The 18,737-nt window shown below is 50.9% G+C and overlaps 2 protein-coding genes across 2 annotated transcripts in view; one reads left to right on the top strand and one right to left on the bottom strand.

Moving 5' to 3' along the window:
- SPG7 (SPG7 matrix AAA peptidase subunit, paraplegin) overlaps positions 1 to 7,861 on the bottom strand; it is a 36,262-nt gene extending 28,401 nt beyond the window's left edge. The window contains exons 1-4 of the mRNA XM_064160140.1: positions 7,552 to 7,861; positions 6,122 to 6,224; positions 5,245 to 5,334; positions 24 to 271 (exon numbers count right to left, since the gene is read on the bottom strand). Coding sequence (XP_064016210.1) covers positions 24 to 271; positions 5,245 to 5,334; positions 6,122 to 6,224; positions 7,552 to 7,686 — 576 coding nt within the window. The 5' untranslated portion in view covers positions 7,687 to 7,861. The remainder of the gene's footprint in view (positions 1 to 23; positions 272 to 5,244; positions 5,335 to 6,121; positions 6,225 to 7,551) is intronic.
- Positions 7,862 to 17,270: 9,409 nt separating this feature from the next.
- Positions 17,271 to 18,737, top strand: part of ANKRD11 (ankyrin repeat domain containing 11) — a 168,110-nt gene continuing 166,643 nt past the window's right edge. Inside the window, exon 1 of the mRNA XM_064160138.1 lies at positions 17,271 to 17,559. The gene's annotated coding sequence lies outside the window, so the exon portion shown is untranslated. The remainder of the gene's footprint in view (positions 17,560 to 18,737) is intronic.

The raw sequence follows: 18,737 nt of genomic DNA, 5'->3' as shown, positions 1-18,737 counted from the left end.
CTCCAACGTAGAAAGCCACTCACAACTTGTCCATGAGGACTTCCTCCCGGGTGCAGATAGATTTCCACAATATCACTCTCTGGCACCACCTCGATTCTCTGAACCTCCCCCTTTGCCAGCATCTCGTTCACAAAGTAGTTCCAGGAAATGTTGGTCCCTTCTCTGTTCTCCCCAGCCATGAAGCGAAACATCAGCACTATGAAAGTTATGATGAGCAGCGCCCGTAAGCGTTCCAGGTGCATCTGATTCTCCCTTCTGCGTTTCTCTTCCTCTTCAGGAAAAAAATATGAGAAAAGAAAAAGGTAAGAGCATGAGATCGTGGAGAGGACACAAATTAAATGGCAAAGATTAACACAAGAGCAGCTTTTGGGGGCTTTTTATTTTCGTTGTTGTCCGTTTGGTTTCTCCTGAAGGCCCAGACTCAGAAGCAGTACCTAACTCATGCTGCACGGGTACTTTTCTGGCTTGGCTGACAAAGGAGGTTGTGTGACTTGTCCAAGGTTATGCAACTGAGTCAGTGTTTTGGACTGTGTGACTTTCTCAGACCTTTCTGGCTTCTCAACTGTCAGACCACAGAGCCTTGGCTGTACATGTACAACAGCAGCAGGTCAGAAGACTGCTTATGAAAGCACAAGGATCCAAACTTAATAGTTGCCTGCAAGAAGACATATTTTGCACCTTCTTAGCCAGCTGAAGTCTGATTGCAGCTATATTCAGCTGGTCCCCTGTGGCCCTAAAGCCAGCTAGTGAGGCACTGTGTACTCATGATGGAGGATAATCACTTTTCCTTTAATTGTTGATTCAGTGAGTGGAGGAATTCAAACAAGGGTGAGCCAAAGAAAGCCTCTCACTTCCAGAGGTTATGGATTGTGTACAAAGGCAGACAGCAATCCCAGACACAGTTTGAAGAGCTCTGATCAGCACTTCCTGTTTTAAGGCAGTCTAATCCTGGTCCAGGAGACTTCAGATTATGACTACACTAGAACCATCACAATCCCATCTGCTCCAAAATGAAAGACTATCTTCCTTGTCTGGCCTAACATAGATACAGGCCAAACACAGCCAAAGTTGCTAAAAGTCAACTTCACAAATGATTATCATAAAATCAGACCAGTTGGGTTGGAAGAGACCTTTAAAGCTTGTCTAGTCCAACCCCTGTGCAGTCAGCAGGGACATCTGCAATTAGAGCAGGATGCTCAGAGCCCCAGACAACTTGACCTGGAATGGTTCCAGGGATGGGGCAACTCCCACCTCTCTGGGTAACCTGGGCCAGTGTCTCAGCACCCTCAGTGTCAAAAATTTCATCCTTCAATCCACTCCAAATCTCTCTCTTTTAGTTTAAACCATCACCCCTTGTCCTGTCACAATAGGCCCTGCTCAAAAGTTTTGTTCTCATCTTTCTTACCAGCCTCTTTTAACTACTGAAAGGCCGCAGCAATGCTTCCACATCACTGTTGCTAACACATCACTGGAAAACATTAGGGGCAAATAAAACCAGTCATAGTGTCACCAGTAAATCCCACAGCACAGTGTTACGAGAGGTAATTGCATCCTGGTGAGCTCCTGATCTGCTGGCACACAAGCAGCAACACTTCTCCTACCCAAGAAAACAGCAGCAGCTGCAGTGACTCTGAGTCAGCACAGGAGATGTGAGGTGCAGCTTCCCTGTGCTTATGAATCACTGCAATGCAATTGGTGTCTGAACAAACCCAGAGTGATTCTCCCCCAAGCTACACAACTAAACTCAGGTTTGAAAGGGTTTGCTGGCTTGTTTGCTTTAAGAATCAGTCTCAAGGAGAGATTCCCACACCAGGTGTGCTTTCCTCCACCTTTACTGCACTAGTGACACAGTCAGAAATGAGAAGACATAAGAGAAAGAGGTGGTTTACTTCAAGCATTTGCCACCAAACTATTTTCAGACTCTTTACCTCCCTCCTGTGAGGGTGCCGGAGCCCTGGAGCAGGCTGCCCAGACAGGCTCTGGAGTCTGCTTTTCTGGTGAGATTCCAAACCTGCCTGGCCATCGTGATCTTGGACAACCTGCTGTGGGTGACTCTGCTTTAGCAGGAAGGTTGAGCTGGACGACCTCCAGAGGTCCTTTCCAGACCTTCCCATGCTGGGGTTTGGGGATCTGCACTACAGAAGTAAATTTACAGTTCTGTGGTCTGCAAAGGACTGCCACAGTACAGATCAGTGTTGATACTAGCAGGTGTTTGAGCTGCCAAGATGATAACAAACTTCTTCTCCTCCTCTTCCCAGTCAGATGTGGGTGTTGTTATATAATTTAGCCCTTGTTCTGGATATCCAATTTCCCATCCACATGGCATACACAAATACTGATCTACACCCAGAAATCAATGAATTCTGCAGCCCTGGCCTTACAGTGCCTCTGCCTGCTGCAGCCCGGATCTGATTTAGCTGCAAACTCCCAACGAACCTTCTGACAGTTGCATTTATCACCAGCCACCAATTAGACCCTGCACACACTGCAACCAAACCTACGGACAAACACATGACCCAGCCAGCTGCTAAAAAAAGTACCCTGTCCTTCAGCTCTGCAGCATCATTTTTCACTCCTTTCCCATCTCTGCTCACATTTAACAGGAAAAGCTTGTTCCTAAATAGAAACAAAGCAGCCTCTCAGATAAGGTCAGCATTTCAAAAGGCAGTGACAAGCCCAGACACTGAGTCCAGCCCAGACACTTTGTGCAGCACTGCCATCTCCTCACTTCTGTGTTATCTGCTAGATCCAGCTATGTTAGAACAAATAATTTATCACAGAGCTGTAGGATGACTTCCACTATGGTCTCATTAAAGAAAATTAAAATATAGCATAGTAGAGGTCTTATTGTGGGCAATACCCCGAAAAGCTGAGCAAATTCTAAATAAAAAGATACTATAGATAAAAGAAACTACTCTGGAAAAGCAAGCAACAACAGAAAGAAAGTCCATCTACCACTATGCAGATTCTGGGGAGATAAATGTAGGAGTCAACTAAAGCACTTTTTTTGGTACCAGATTTCAAAGTGAGGACGAATACAGAATGTTCTAGAGTATATAACTGAGGATGATCACAGGGTAAAAGCTGGCCACTGGATATCCTGAGACAAACAACTTCTCCAGTTTCTAGAACTGGAGAAATTCCAGTTTCTAGAATTAAATTGTCTGGGATCATTAACCTACAGCTGAGTAACTGCAGGAAAAGCCACCATTTCTAGAAAGCTGGAAGGCAACACAAAGCTTTTCTCTACTCAGCATTTATGGACAAAACCAATTTATTTGGAACCTTATGCCTTCACAGCACAACATCCATACTGCACCATAAGCCACCCCCTAACGTTCAGTAAATGAAAACCAGTCACTGGATGTGACACTTGCAAGCAACAGCTGTGGGAACACTTCCAGCTTTTCAGTCTCAAAAAGCCTCCGTGAAGCAATGATTTGCCATTAACCCCACATCTGAACTCTCCGATTAAACTCTTGCAAGGGCTGCAGTGACAGTTTGAAGAGTTCTCTTTAATAATTACTGCGGAGAGAAGGATTCTCCTGGGGACACAGGGCAGTGTTCCACCTCCCAAAGCCAAGCTATCCATTAATCACGGGAGAAAAGAGGCCACTGAATGCAGCATGTTACTGTTTACTGATTTTAACAGCTACAGCACTTCTGAGGCGCTGTGCTCAGTCACCCTGTGTGGTCTTGCAAACAAGGGCACAAACCTATAAGCTCTAACCCAAATGAGGACTCTGCAATACCTGCACCCACATCCTACTGCAGGCCTTGACCCAGTTGACAGGGCCAAACAAGCAAAGCAATCATAGAAACGCTGTGGTTAGAAAAAGACTTTCAAAGTTGAATCAAGTTGTGCTGGGTAAGGTATAGGCTGGATATCAGGAGGAAGTTCTTCACAGAGAAAGGCATTTGGCATTGGAATGGGGTGCCCAAGGAGGTGGAGTCACTGTCCCTGGAGGTGTTCAAGACTGGATAAGGCACTTAGTGCCATGGTCTGGTTGACTGGATAGTGACTGGACTGAGTGATAGGTTGACTGGACTGAGTGATAGGTTGGAGCAGATGATCTTGGGGGTCTCTTCCAACCTGGTTGATTCTATGATTGAGTCAAACAATTATGTAACTCTACCAAGGCTGCTCCTTCAGCACCACATCTCTGCCTCTTTTGAACACCTCCAGGGATGTGGATTCAGCTACCTCCCTGGGAAATATGTTCCAGAATTTCAGTTTCTTCTTATGTCCAAACTGGGAAAACTTGAGGCCATTTCCTTTCATCCTGTCAGCTTGATCCCTGGGAGAAGAGACCTACCCCCACCCAGTTCCAGCCTCCTTTCAGGGAGTTGTAGTGAGGCACAAAGTCTCCCTTCAGCCTCCTTTACTCCAAGCTGAACAACCCCAGTTCCCTCAGCTGCTCCTCACAACACTTGTGCTATAAACCCTTCACCCTTTCTCTGGGCCTGCTTGAGCACTTCCATGTCCTTCTTGGAGTGAGAGGCCCAAAACTCAATCCAGCACTTAAGGTGTGACCTCAGTAGTGGTGACCACAGGGGGATGATCCCTGCCCTGGTCTTGCTGGCCACACTATTGCTGATCAGAGCCAGGATGCTCTTGGCTTTCTTGGACACCTGGGCACACACTGGATCATCTTCAGCCACTGTTGACCAACCCCTCCAGGTTCTCATGTTAATAAAAGAAATCCCATACAGTGAGGTGCCTACAGCTTAAGCAGTGCAAGAGGTGCAAAACCAGCATCTAGGACAAGTGATCCAAAAAAACCCAAGAATTCTGAGAAAGGACCATTAGTAACTCAGCTAAGAACTCTTTAATCAATCTGGTTTTAACTGTAAATAATTGGAAGCGGAGATGCATCCAGTGCACAGATAAATGAAGTAAGAAAAAAAAAATCAGGATCCAGCTTAAGGACCTGAATTTAGTTATTAAGTCAAACTACATTTTTAAGTTTATTAAGACAAAATAATCTACAACAAAACCTCCCAAACCAAAATTCAGTTCTCTTGTGTAAAACAGCAAAACTAAGACACAGAAGTTACTTGCTCAGGATGCAGAGTAGCACAGAATCAATTTCATTGTTTGTTTTAAATCTAAGCCAAACTTCCCCTGCTCATCGATGAGTTACAGATAGAGGTTTACAGTACCTAGAAACAGCAATAAGGAGGAAGCATGCTGGCCCCCCCTTACCCCTCACACAGAATTTACTTTAAGTTTTTGGCACATACCCTCATCCTCCTGTGGAGATTTCTTTTTGAACCCTCCATTCTTCTGGTTACTCCTCTGAGAGCTTGAAGTAGTAAAATAGTAAGTGCTACCTGCAGGCAAGCAGAGAAGTAGTTACTACCAGAAGATCTCAGGAGATAATAGAAGTAGATTGAGGATGACATGTGGGCTCCTAAGGCAGAGAAAGACAAACTTCACACCCAGCCTAGCTCACAGCTCCATTTGTGTGCCAGGGAAATGGGACAGCCCCATCAGAGGAAGCAAGGGGAAGGATATACTCCTTGTTTCCTTCCATAACATAGGGATTTGGACTTAAACAGCACCCTCTCCAAGGTGAAACAGCCAAAGCTCACCAGGCTCATGCAGGTTAGAAGAGCTGTAACCAGTTTTGTTCACATCTCAGAGGCATCAAAAGCAAAATTGTTAGCCCAGTTTGAAGCCAGTACTGAGGAGAATAATTGTCTGCTTCACTCGTTGGCACTTTCACTCTAGGAACCCAGGTAACATTTTCTACCATAGCCTTTAACAGGTTCCAATGCTTTCAGCAAGGTCAGAAACGATTTCTGACAAAGGTGAAGGACATTTGCATCTCACATTTTGCTAATGAGGCAGAGAAAGATTCTCTACTTTGAAGCCTGCATTTTTTAAATTAGCTTTTAGAGCTAATGACTCAAGTGCTTACTTAATCACGCTGAGCTCCTTGTGGAAAGGTTCATCCCTGACACCAAACTAAAACTTAGAACCTCTGCAGAACGCACACGGCTCCCAAAGCCAGCATCAGAAAAGCTTCGGGTCAGTTTCAGGTAAGAAAGGTAAATAGTCAAAGGAAATAAGGCCTTTTCCTCTCCTTTGCATGTCCAGTTGCCCTTTGGGACTCACCTAACAGATTCCAAAGCCTGGCTGGATCTCGAATTATGTGTTGTTTCACCAGCACTCCACCAACACCTTGATGTGTGGGGGAATGTGTTTGTGACAGAAGGGTCTGAGGAAGAGGAAAGAGAAAAAAACACAACTATTGGAAAAGTACAGTTGTTACTTAACCTTTTTTTCAAGCTGTGAGACCAACACTTGTAAGCATGAAAATATTGTGGGTAAGTTGCAGGACCAACAGCTGGGAGACCTCGGCATTATTCCTGGTTGTGCTTCAGACAAGCCATGAAACTGCAGATATTGTTCAGAACCCACTTTAAAGAAAGGACATGTGTAAAATGGAGTCAATTTGCTACCTTTTTCTGCCTGCATCTCTGTTTATAATTCTAAAGACAATCCTGCAGTTGTTATTTACATTTAAAGGCATCTTCACAACACCTGAACTAACATTTACTCACACCAAATGCAAGTCTTGCCCTTTCCTCTATGTGCAGTTCTTGTCTCACCACTCTGCTCTACTGTACAGGCCCAAATTTCTGTGCAGCAAAACAGAGGAGGTCACTGGCAAGGCTGAAATCCTTCATCTTTGTTTCCCAGGTTTGCTGGGCACCTATAAAACTGCTTGTGCTCACCTGAGAGCATAACCTCTGACACTTTATAGAACAGAACAGTTTTGCCTAGTTTACATTTGCCACAGGAAAAATGATTCACACAGCAGTCTCAGAACTGATCTTCTTCACTGCCTACTTGGACAGCCAGTGCTTCTTAGACTGCTCTGAAGATGACTACAGTTGTAAATCACATTGGTGGCCTTGTTCAAATAAGATCTTAGACTTCTGCATTAAGGGAGAGCCCTGAGATAGCAGCAGCAGCACTTCAAGGTGAGCAAAACACATCTGTGGTGCATATCGATGCTGTGGGTGCGTGTATCAAGAGATGCAAAACAGCAGCACAAATAAAGTGACAAGAAAAACTCTAATAAGTATTTCCTTTTTTATGACAACCTAAGTGTTTGTTCTTTCCACAGGGCATTTTATCCCAGATTACTGTCATAACCTACCGACACAATGGACCCTGGGGACGGTCTAACCTGAGAAACCCTCTAAGGAAAGCCCTGTCTCAAAGAGTCCATTGCACCACTCATTTGTGAGGGCTGATCCAGTTTTCCCCCCTTCTACCTCTCTGGAGGACCCGGCCCCGTACGCAGGGCACCGGGCTGAGCCGGGCTCCCCGGCGGATACCCTGCCCGCCGCGCCGGAGAACCGCCGGGCACGCCGCTGCGGAGCCCAGGCAAGGAGCTCCATGAAGCAGCAGCACATTCGGCGCCCAAGGCCTCCTCACACCCACAGCTCGAGCCGGTACTAGACGCAGCACGGAGGAGGAGAAGTCCCGCCCCGAGGCTGGCCCGCTCCGCACCGCCGCCGCCGCCGCTCCATTACCTGCAGGCCGCGTCCCCCGCCGAGGCGCCCACCCCCGGGCCGTGGGCGAGCCCGGGCCCAGGCCGCTGCGGGCAACAGGGCAGGCCGCCGCCAGCAGCTGCACCGGCCCCGAAGCAGCAGCAGCAGCAGCGCCATGACCCGCCCGCCGTTTCGTTCTACCTGGAGACCTCCGAGAAAAGGCAGCAGGTGCTAGCGAGCACCCGAGGGCCGCGGAGAGGAGGGCCGCGCCGGCAGGCCGCCGCGCCGGGAGCCGCAGGCCTCAGCGGGGCCGGAAGCGCCCGGTGAGGAGCGAGCGGCCATCTTGGAAAGGGGCCGGCAGCGGCAGCGCTGCCCTGCCTCAAGATGGCGGAGGGCGCAGGCGGCGGCGGGGCGGAGCCTGTGGGAGCTCCTGGCCCCGCCCCGCGCAGGGGCTGCTGGGCCCTCCCGCGGCGGTACCGCGGCCCCGGGGAGCCGGCCCCGAGGATCAGGCACCGGGGCGCCGCCGGCCGAGCCCCTCAGCCCCGGCCGAGCCCCAGCCCAAGCTCAAGAGATCCCCGGCCAGGCACGGCGCTCGGCGCTCTTGGGGCCTAGGTCGTCCGCTCTGGCCGCTGCTGGGGCCCGCAGAGCCCTGCCCATCCAGTCCCACCGGGGCAGGCTGCCTTGTGCAGACGAGTCCCAGGCCGAGCGCTGCCTGGCTGGGCCCCCTCGAGGACAGGTCCCGCCATCGAGTCAGGTCCCCTAGCCCGCAGGAGGGCGGCTGCCCTCAGGCCCATCGGCGTGGGTTTGCTTGGCAGGGAAACGTGGCGGTAGGGTGCAGAGGCTAGCATGCAGCTAGCCCTACTCTGGGACTTTTATCACACTTAGTGTCACATCCCACATCATTCTGACAGCAGGGAAAGAAAGAATGAACCTCTGCACTTTAAAATTCAACAGAAAAGCGAGCAGCTCCCTCCCTTTGCAGCTGTTGCTGAGGAAGACTCCGCTTCTGACAGCACAAGGTATGAATTCACTCTGCCAGAAAACAGCATTTAGCGTTTGCAGCTGAGCATGCTGGGTTAACAAGCACACTCAGAAGGAAAACGAGTGGACAAATAGGTATACATTTATGTGTTTGCTCTTTGTCAGACAGGTTAACTGGCTCCTGTGCTCCATCTTCTGTGAAAAAGCCATTGCAGTATGTTCGACAGCTCACAGTAGCCAAGCTAGAACACAACTGACAAGTTTGTGTTTCAAAGTATTCTATTGGTACATGTGTGTGGTTCTAACAGTAGCAGAAGCCTCCCTCTGCCCAATCAACAGACCAGACTACCAAGGTTAGGAGTGGTACAGAGTGGTATCTACGTACAGATACCACAAAGGTTCTTGATCCTGAAACTTGTGTAATCTCTTACTATTTTGTGAGTGGGCTCAGTTGGATTGGGGCAGGAAGACCTCCCTTCTGCCACAGCTTTACCCTTCTTGCTTCACTGAAATAAATCTGCTGTTCGCCAGGCCTGCAGGTCTGGTCTCTCCAGCTCGTTTCCCTTCATATGCCTTCAAGAAATCACATTTCTTTCTTTTGCCTCTCCTGACCTGCTGACCAGGAGTGTTTCTGCAGCTCTTCCTTCCTCCCTCCTGTCCATGTTTCTCCCCTCAGCCGGCTCTAGGACAACCCTTAGGTATCATCATTGTTGTTCTCCCAACTCACCTGTCCTAAAGTGTCTGCAATTTTTGAGTGTGAGGTTGCAGGGCTACAGAAAGTAATAATAAATCATTATCTCCCTTCCCAGCAGGTCTGAATTAGCATCCTCTTTCTAGAAGAGTCTCTTAGGATTTTAATTGTCATCTGCCCCCTGGGATGTGTCTAAGTAAACCTTCTGCTAGTAAGGTCTATTAGCATGTTAATGTCCTCCTCTCTCCTGGAAGTCTCTTTATATCACTGACTCAATCGTCAAACAGCTTAATTTACAGACACAGAATTAAACTGGTTGCAATTAATCCATATTGGCTGGTCATAGCTTGCAGTGTGGCAGCAGGGATGTGACAGTGGGCTCTGGGGGCACACCACTAGCAGCAACTCCACACTGTGGATCCCACCTGGCACGGCTGGACAGGCCAAGCTGCTCAGGGGGATACTGTGCGACCCACACTGCTCTTCTGTCTTGCTCATTGTCTGTGAAGAGAAGGAATCTGGCCCTTGCCCTGGCCAAGACTTGAGGCTGCCAAACCCAAGGCTGGCCCCTTGAAGGCTTGCAAGGAGTCCAGGCAGACACAAAGCTAGAGGTGAGTGCTGCAAAGCTGCAGTGGCTCTAAGTGACTCAAAGAGGGAAAGACAGCAGGGAAATGGATGGGCTAGGGCCAGCAGGATGAGATTCAACAAGGCCAAGTGTTGGTCCTGCATTTAGGTCACAAGAACCTCATGAATGCTCCAGACTTGGGGAAGAGGACCTGGAGCTGAAGATGAGCCAGGGTGTACCCAGGTGGCCAAGAAGGCCACCAGCATCCTGGCTTGGATCATCTATAGTGATGTTAGCAGGACCACAGCAGTGACCGTGCCTCTGTGCTCAGCAGTGGTGAGTCCACACCTTGAGTACTGGGTTCAGTTTTGGGCCTCTAGCTCTTGACCTTCTGGTCATTGAGATGCTCAGGTGGGTCCAGAAAAAAGCAACAAAGTTGGTGAAAAAGGGTCTATAGCACAGATCTTGTGAGGAGCAGCTGAGGGGACTGAGTTTGTTGAGAATGGAGAAAAGGAGGCTGAAGGGAGACCTTCTGGCTCTCTGAAAGGAGGCTGGACCCAGGTGGGGGGCTGGTCTTTTCTCCCAAGGAACAAGTGATAGGACAAGAGGAAATGGCCTGAGATTGCATCAAGGGAGGTTGAGTATTAGGAACAATTTACTCCCCTTGAGGGTAGTCGAGGCCTGGACCAGGCTGTCCCGGGCAGTGGTGGAGTCTCCATCCCTGGAGGGCTTTTAAAGCCGTGTGGATGTGGTGCTGAGGGACATGATTTAGTGGTGACCTGGCAATGCTGGGTTAATGGCTGCACTGGATGATCTTAAAGGCCTTTTCCAGCCTAAACAATTCTATGAGTCTTTTACCAGCCAGCTGAGCCTGGATGCACTCTGACTGGAACAAGCAGTCTCCCAGGTCTGTAGGGCAGCTGGGCTCTCACTGTGACACTCTCAGCCAGAAGACACAGGCCTCAATGCCACAAAACCCCACTGGGCCTTCTCAGTTAGGTACACGACAGAGCTGGAGCTGATGGACTCCTATTCCTTCTTTCACACTGTGCCTTAAAGACAACCAGATGAGTGAAGCACCAGGAAGAAGAGCTGGGGGTCCACTCTGGTGCCAACAACACAAGGTGACAGCAGAAAGGAGAGTCAGGAGATTCTGCCCTCTGTGCAGCCAGTAACTGCCGTGGCCATGCTGTGACCATGGTGTGGGCAGCTTGGTTAGCACTGTTCTGTGTATATAAGAGATGACCTTGTGAGAGGTGGCTTCAGTCACTGCCCTTGGACTGGCAATATGCTCCTCTGGGAGTAAGCCAATATTCTGAGAAGACAGATATAACCTGATCCAGGCTTGGCCTCGCTGGGATGTGCTCCAGCCATGACATCACTCAGTAATGCTGTGGGTATTTACTACTGGGGGAAGGTGCTGGATTGGAGTCTGAAATCCTGGCTTTATCTCCTGAGCAGGTTAGGAGCAGGAAGCAGCATTACAGACCCATCTTGTATTTTTCAGGCCAAGAGAAATCAATTTCCGCAGCCCTTAGCTCTGCTGTATCTAAGAACTTGCATCTCCTGCTTCTGTGCTTCCTGTCAGATGGTGTTGCCCCCACTTTGCTCTTAGAATCACAGAATAAGTTTGGTCAGAAAAGACCTTTAAGGCCATCAGGTCCAACCATTCTCTAACTATACCAAGTCTGAGGCTAAACCATGTCCCTCAGCACCACATCTCTGCCTCTTTTAAAGACCTCCAGCGATGGAGATTCAACTGCCTCCCTAGAAGCCTGCTCCAGTGTTTGAGAATGTTGCCTTTTCCTCTCATCCTATCACTTGCTACTCCAACCTTCTTGCCCCATTGAGTCTCAGGAAGATCCTTGCAGGTACCGTCAGCTCCCCCAGCAAGGCTCAGGCACATTTCAACACAGCCCTTTGCAAACAGAGTGAAGGGATACCTGGAATCAGGTAGCCCCCTTGCCATCCACAGACTGACATCAATAATGAATCAAAGGATTCAGTGCAGAGCTGCAGCTGAGAGATGTCTATTTAAGAGCTGGGAAATGGCTCTGTTACCCAGCAGAACAAAAGGCAGGACAAAAAAAACACACAGCCTGGTGCTGGCTGGGAGGCTGCAGCATGTTCCAGCACCCTTCAACACTGCATCAATGCCACGTACCAGATGGTTTATTTTAGATGACTTCTTTGCAGATGACAAGTGAAGGTCAAGGGAGAGATGCTCCCCTTCAGCACAGCAAGGCCAAGCACCCAGGAAAGCCTCAGGCTCAAGAACAAATGATGTGCTGAAAAACCACAAGGTCTGTCCCTCAAGCACAGTGAAACTCCTCACCAGAGGAAGGAGTTCAGCCTTGTTCCATGAGCCTCTCCAAACCCATCACATCTCATGCCCTCAGCATAAGGACATTAACCTGTTGGAGCAGGGCCAGGAGGCCACAGCAATGATGTGAGGGCTAGAACCCCTCTGCTGTGAGAACAGGCTGAGAGAGTTGGAGTTGTTCAGCCCTGAGAAGGCTCCAGGGAGACCTTTTTGTGGCCTGCAGTAAAGAGGCCAATAAGAAAGCTGGGGACAGACATTTCAGCAGGGCTTGTTGCAGCAGGACAAGGGGTGATGGGTCTGAGGGAGATTTAGGCTGGACAGAAGGGAGGTTTTTTATGTTAATTATGGTGTGAGATGCTGGCCCAGGATGCCCAGATTGGTGGGAGGTGGCCCATCCCTGGAACCACTGTGGCTCTAAGCAACCTGATCTAGCTGAAGGTGTCCCTGCTTACTGCAGGGGGGCTGGACTAGATGAGCCTTAAAGGTCTCTTCCAAACAAAAGCATCTGTGATTCATTTCCATCTTTGGATTACTGCAAGTTCCAGTGCTTCCCACTGCTGTTGCCAGATCTGCTTCCCCACAGCACAGCACCAAAGCTGCTCCTTGCTGAGGGCAAGGAGGACATCCTAGCCCCACATCAGGGCCTAACTGGGACATGGTGCTGAGGTACAAACTCTTACCTTTGAGTCACCTCCGAAGACCAAGGAGTTTGAGTAGGTGACAGATGGCTACAGGCAGGGGATCACAGGGAATCAGCCGTGCACCAGCAACCACGGGAGTGTCTGCCAGTCACAGCTTATGGATGGCTAGAGAAGCAAACTAAACAGACACGAAGGAGCAATGCTGTTGGTACCTCCCAGCTTAGCTTGCAGAGGTAGAACAGGAGGAGGGAAGTAGCTTGTTTGTGACTCAAAGGCCACAAATGAGCAGATTGCTCTACGGGAGCAGGCTCCCTGGAGAGCTGCTGAAGTGTGCAGAGTTTTGGAGAAGCCCAGGAACCCATCTGCGCGCAGGAGGAGGCTGAAGTCATCTCCAAACCCCGCAGACCAGAGGAGGTCAGTAAGCTCTGAGCGAGCAACTGTCACTCCACACCCCTGAAAATCCATAAGCAGGCTAAAAACCCAAAGCCTGTCATTAGGAATCATAAAAACAGTAATTAGAACAAGACTGTCACGAGTTCACGCCTGGAACATCAATACGAGGCGTTCACCCAGCAGCGGGGGAGCACTACCCTTGGAAAACATTCTCCTCCAGGCACACAGGAGGCCTTAAACTCCATGGACTCACTATCCACACAGACTTAAGGTCCTGCAGGGAACCAGGTAAACAGATTTGTTGTCTGCAAGAGCAGCTCAAGGCTTTGAGAGGTCCAAAAATAGTGCTGGCAGAGGCCATGGTGCAGCACAGGAGCTAAATCAGCTCCCACTTCACTGGCTCTGCCTGTCTTGACCCCAGTGTGTGGTCCTGGTGCTTTACTGGGCTGATGCTGGGACTTGCCTGATTACACAGTGTGCTGCATGCAGGCGTTAAGCCTTCAGAAGAATCTGATTTTGGTATGAGTGAGCTGCTGCATTAGTTTAGCCTTATTATTTAATCACATCTCACAGAGCTGTGAGCAACCACCTTGGGTGAGAGCCTGCTCTTTTATTTCTTAATGGCGTCACAGGCATCTGCAGGGCTTCTTTTAAGCTAGAGATGGCCTTTAACAAACAGACCCAAACAAGGATGGCTTGAAAGCAGTTTTATTTAAGGAAAATGAGACTCTGTGCAGAGTTGGGAGGTTTCTGCTGCAGTACTGAGAGCATCATGTACTCCTTGCTGGCTCTCCAAATACTTGCCTTTCTAAATGGCTGCTGTCTGCCAAAGCCATCTCTCTTCAAAATGTTAATAGATGACATTAATTAAAACAGGAGCCAAGCTTAAATTGAAGATTCCTCTAATTTAAGTTCTTCTAAAGTTTTATTCTTTTGGCCTCTCTGATGTTGGCACTTGGCTGGTGACAGAGGATTTACTCTGATGTGTGACTGAAGCAGTCATCAATCACACACTAATCTATTAAAAATAGATTCCCACCTTTACATCCTGGTGGGAGCTGAGTCAGCAGGGAACAGCACCCACGCTAACACAGCCCAGGGCTTTCTGCCCTCATGGTTGACATAAAGGTTCCTTCCATCACCAGACAGTTGCTATAGAGCTGAAGTTCCCAGAGGCTGCACAAGTGTGAGAGCAGCTGATGCAGAGTTGGGGAGAGAGTGACACAAGAAAGGACCAAGGGGTCACAGAGCTCTTCCCCCAAAGTGTCCTTTTGTTCTGTGCTGACAGACAGAAATAAGCCTGAAAGCACATTCCCCAAGTGGCCTCATTTCTCTGCCCTCATGGAACGTCCTCTTTCCTCCTTAGCACCAGAGTGTTTGTTTTATTTTAGGATTAGAGAGCTCACAACCTTTAGTGAAGGATAAAGGTGCTCAATAATTAACTATAATTGTGGTTTTCCTCTCCAGTATTGCAGTTAAGTTGCAAGGAGCAGAAGCCATCCCAGGGTAGCAAAACCAAGCAGATTAAATATTCTCATCACAGAATTGTCATTTACAGAAGTAGCAGAACAATCCCTATCTGAAATCATCTCCCCCAATTTAGCTTTCTTTCACTAAGAAATACTTTTGATGTCCCTCCTTGAATTAGGATGATAGCCCATGCTGTTGTGTTGAAACAAAAACAGGTCAGGATGACATAGAAAGGATTTAACTTCCTCCTCAGCACTAGATCTTTGACCTGGATGACATTCAAAGCTGTCAAGGAAGCAGCTACAGCCAACTATATTTAGGAGATGAAAAAACAGACTTCCCCTCTCATCTCAGGCAGAGGCACCCCAGAGGCAAATGCTTATTTGCAGTGTTTTCAGTGAACTATGAGGAGAAGCTTAATGGAAGGAAGGCAAAAAAACCCTCAAACCAATAACCTTTCCTTTGACTGGTTTAGGAGGTCTTATGGAGGAGGAAGATGGGTAGAGATAAAAAGACTAAGCCTAAGTAGAATACAAGACCAGCTTAACAGGCTCAGAATAAATCTCTCTCATGCTGTTACTTAACAGTGAGGTCAGACACGTGCTACTGAGCCACTCCTTCATCGCTGTGGAGCCCAGCAAGGAGATTTTTCATTCTGGAGGACTACTGGCATCCTCAGCACATGAGAACAGTCCTCTAAGCTGCCAAATGTGTGACTTGAAGTGGAATTATCAATGTCAAAAAGGCAGTAATAGTGATGGACCACACTGGTGGAAGAAGGCTGCTAAAAACCATAATGATTACTGTGGAGGTCACTGGTAGAGCTGCTGCCTCAAGGGTTCCCTGTCCTCAGCAACCAAAACAAAACACAGTGACATGGCTCTGTAGGCAGCTGCCACACATGTCAGGGCACCCAGTTTGGGTGGGGAGCCACATGCCTGTCCCCATTTTCTACCTGCTATGAAGATCTGCTCCACAAAGAGGTTCTTCTTGGGGGATACCATGGCGTTTGGCTCACAGTGATGGGCTGAAGGGGGACTGATATGTGGTATGTTGCACAAAACAAAGATCCACAACAGGACCTACTGATACTTTTGGACTGACTTCAGTGTTGGGGAGCACAAATAGAACAGAGGGACTGTGAGGACAAGACAGCATCTCACTAGCAGCTTTCATGGAGTTCATGGCAGGAGGACCAGCACCAGCAGTGCTTTACTGAGCACAGGAACTGAGCCTCACATAGCTGCTTGCCTGCCCAGTGCAAACACACTCACACTTACTTCTGCTGCTTCCAGATGCCCAGTGGGACAATGGCAGGAGGCTTTACCATCCTCATTTGGAGAGAGAGGGCTTGGTTGTTTAGAGGAGACTGTAAATAAAACCAGCATAAAAACACAATCAGCAATGGAATAGTTCACTGTAAAAAGCACAAACAACACAGCTCAGGAGCAAGTGACCTTTCACGGGGCTTGGAAGCACAGTAGAGACCACTCAGGCCTGGTGGGGAAGCCACACATGGCAGCCGTCCCCTTGGAATGGTGTGGGAGCTGCACCGAGCTCTGTACTGTGGCAGGTGTTCAGCATTCTCAGCTCCAGCCAGCTCTATTCAAATGCGGTGAGCTTGCGATGCAGGCAGAGCAGGTGAAATTGGGTTGAAAACACCAAGTTAACGGCCACTGCCTCCTGACGAGAAGCACGATAACGTACAGCATGTTGCAGTGTCTCTCTGCACCTGTACAGAGATTCCGTGCATCCGTCCTGTCCCCTAGAACCCACTACCTGGGAACAAACTTGCACTCAGAACCCACTGACAGCATTTCGCATCCCAGCAAGTCACCTCCCTGCTGACTTTCGAGCCTGTCAGTGCACACATGTCAACAGCCACGGTACCGGCCTGTACCAGCCGATCAGGCTAAACCGAGCAGTCCCCGTTCCCAGGGCCTCGCATACACAAGTCGCAGCAGCAGCGGCGCAGGTGCCCACCGACCAAAGGATGAGATCGCCTCGGCTGCGCTGCGGCCTGGGCACCCCCAGCCGGTAAGGACTTGGCGGAGATGGGACTGATCGGCCGGGGCAAGAATAGGAGCAGGGCTCTACTAGGGCAGGAACGTATTGCCTGCCTTCCCGGGGATAACGGAGAGACAGGAGTGACCGCGCAGCACCCACTGCCGTTGTGCGGTGATGGGCCTCAGCTCGACGCTGCCGTCGGTCGGCAGGCTGGAGCGGACACTAACCGGGGGCGGGAAGAGGCCTAGGCCTCCGTAGCGAGGGAACGAGCCGCCCTATCCCGCTCCTAGAAGCCCCCCGGCTTTCCCCGCACGTACCTCGGGGCCGGGGGGGCGGCGAGGCCCGGAGCAGGAACCGAGACCAACCCGCCCCTGGCGGGGCCGCCTGAGGCGCGGCGCGGCCGCCTCACGCTCCGCCCCGGAAGCGCCGCGCGCTCGTGACCCCCGGCGGGCCACCAATGAGCAGCCGCCTGCCGGGACACGCTGTCCAATGGCGGCCGCTCTCCTGCTTGGCCCCGCCCCCCAGATACCATCAGCCCCTGCGCGCGGCGGGAGGAGGTGAAACGCAGCGCCGCAGCGCCCGCCCCGCCCCCCGCTGGCGGCGTGCTGGCGTCACAGAGGCGCTGCGCTGCGCCCCGCCAATGGGGCGCGCCGACGCGGCGGGCCAATCAGCGGCGGCGTCTCATCGGTGACCGAGCGGGCGGGCGGCAGCGCTGCGAGCCGAGGCCGAGGCCGAGCGCGGCGGGGCCATGGAGTGCGGGGCCGGCAGCCGCCACTGCCCGCGCCCCCTCCGCTAGTCCGCAGCCCCCGCCGCCCTCCAGCGCCGCTGCAGAAGTAGCAGCAACAGCAGCACCGGCCGTCGTATCGTCTACTCTACCCCTCCACCCCCGCCGCCGCCTCATCTATGCGGCGGGGCCGGCGGAGCCGCAGGCCTCGCTACCCCGCGAGGCTGCCCTCGGCCCGCTGAGCCCGGAACGCCGGTAAGGGGCTGCCGCGGGGAGGGCGGAATTGTGCTTGGGGAGCCGGAGGAGGGGGTTGCTGCGCCCTGGTTTGGGAGAAGAAGGACGTAGACGGGGGCTGGAGAGGAGCCGGGAGTTGGGGGTAATGTGGGTGGAGAGGTCTGACAGGGGTTAAGGGAGTACACGGAGGTGAAAGGGAGCTGGAGGTACGAGGACAGAGGGAGCCGGGGAGGCCACCCGGGGCTTAGGGGGTGTAGGAGAGTTGTGGCATGAGAGTAGAGGCTGGAGAAGACAGCGGAGACTGCAGGGGTGGATGGAGCAGAGAGGGTGAAGGCTGAGGGATTGGGTGAGGGCTGAAAGGACACCAGAGGATAGGAGCATAGGGAAAAGAAGGGGATAATAGCAGTGAAATTGGAAGAGGAGGCCCCGGGAATGGCGGGGGGAGGTGGGGGGGGGCAGTTGGAGTCAAGGGTGAGGGCACTATGCGGTCGGGTCGAAGGGAGAAAGTGACATACCGAGGGTAAGAAGAGGATGCACCGGTTTGTTGGTACTGGTGAAGGAGGCTGGGGGCCGTTTAGAGCGAGAAGGGGCTTTTGGGGGGCTGCGGGAGGAGAGTTGAGAACGGAGGAGTGATCATTGGAAGGAGGGACTAGTAGGAGCAGGGAGAAGGAAGGGGTTGCAGAAAGCTGGAGGGAGGAAAGGAGGTTACTGGAGTGAGGAGGATTCGGGGAGCTGATGTGTGCGTGAGCTGCAGAGAGAGGTCGGAGGCAGCTAAGTATTTAGGGGTTTAGAGGCTTGTGGGGGCATTACAGGGTGAGTCGCACCGGGCTGTGAGTTGAGCCTGCGGCGTTGTTTGATCCTCCTTATCCACCTTGGGTTGTTTTTTTTTTGGGACATGACAGCACACGGGTTGGGGGAGGGGGGCGAGGAGCAGGGGGTGGGAAGGCGCATTTTGGGGCGAGTGCTCTGCTGGGAGGAACAATACCAAAAGTTGTCTGAAATGGTAATTTCCGTTTCCCATTTCATCATCCCTGGGTAGGCGTTAGCCCTGCCTGTGTGTGCGCAGAGGATGGAGCTGAACCGAGCTGCCGCCAGCCGGCCTGCCTGATCTGCCGTTATTTATTTCATTTCTAGTTTAATCTTTAAATTGCTCGGTATTTTTCTCCTCGGAGAAGTCTTTTGTGTGCCGGGGAGGGGCT

This window comes from Pogoniulus pusillus, chromosome 20 (genome assembly GCF_015220805.1).
Source record: "Pogoniulus pusillus isolate bPogPus1 chromosome 20, bPogPus1.pri, whole genome shotgun sequence".
Taxonomy (NCBI): domain Eukaryota; kingdom Metazoa; phylum Chordata; class Aves; order Piciformes; family Lybiidae; genus Pogoniulus; species Pogoniulus pusillus.
Note: the sequence above shows the minus strand (reverse complement) of the source record. Positions and strands in the feature narration are given on the sequence as shown.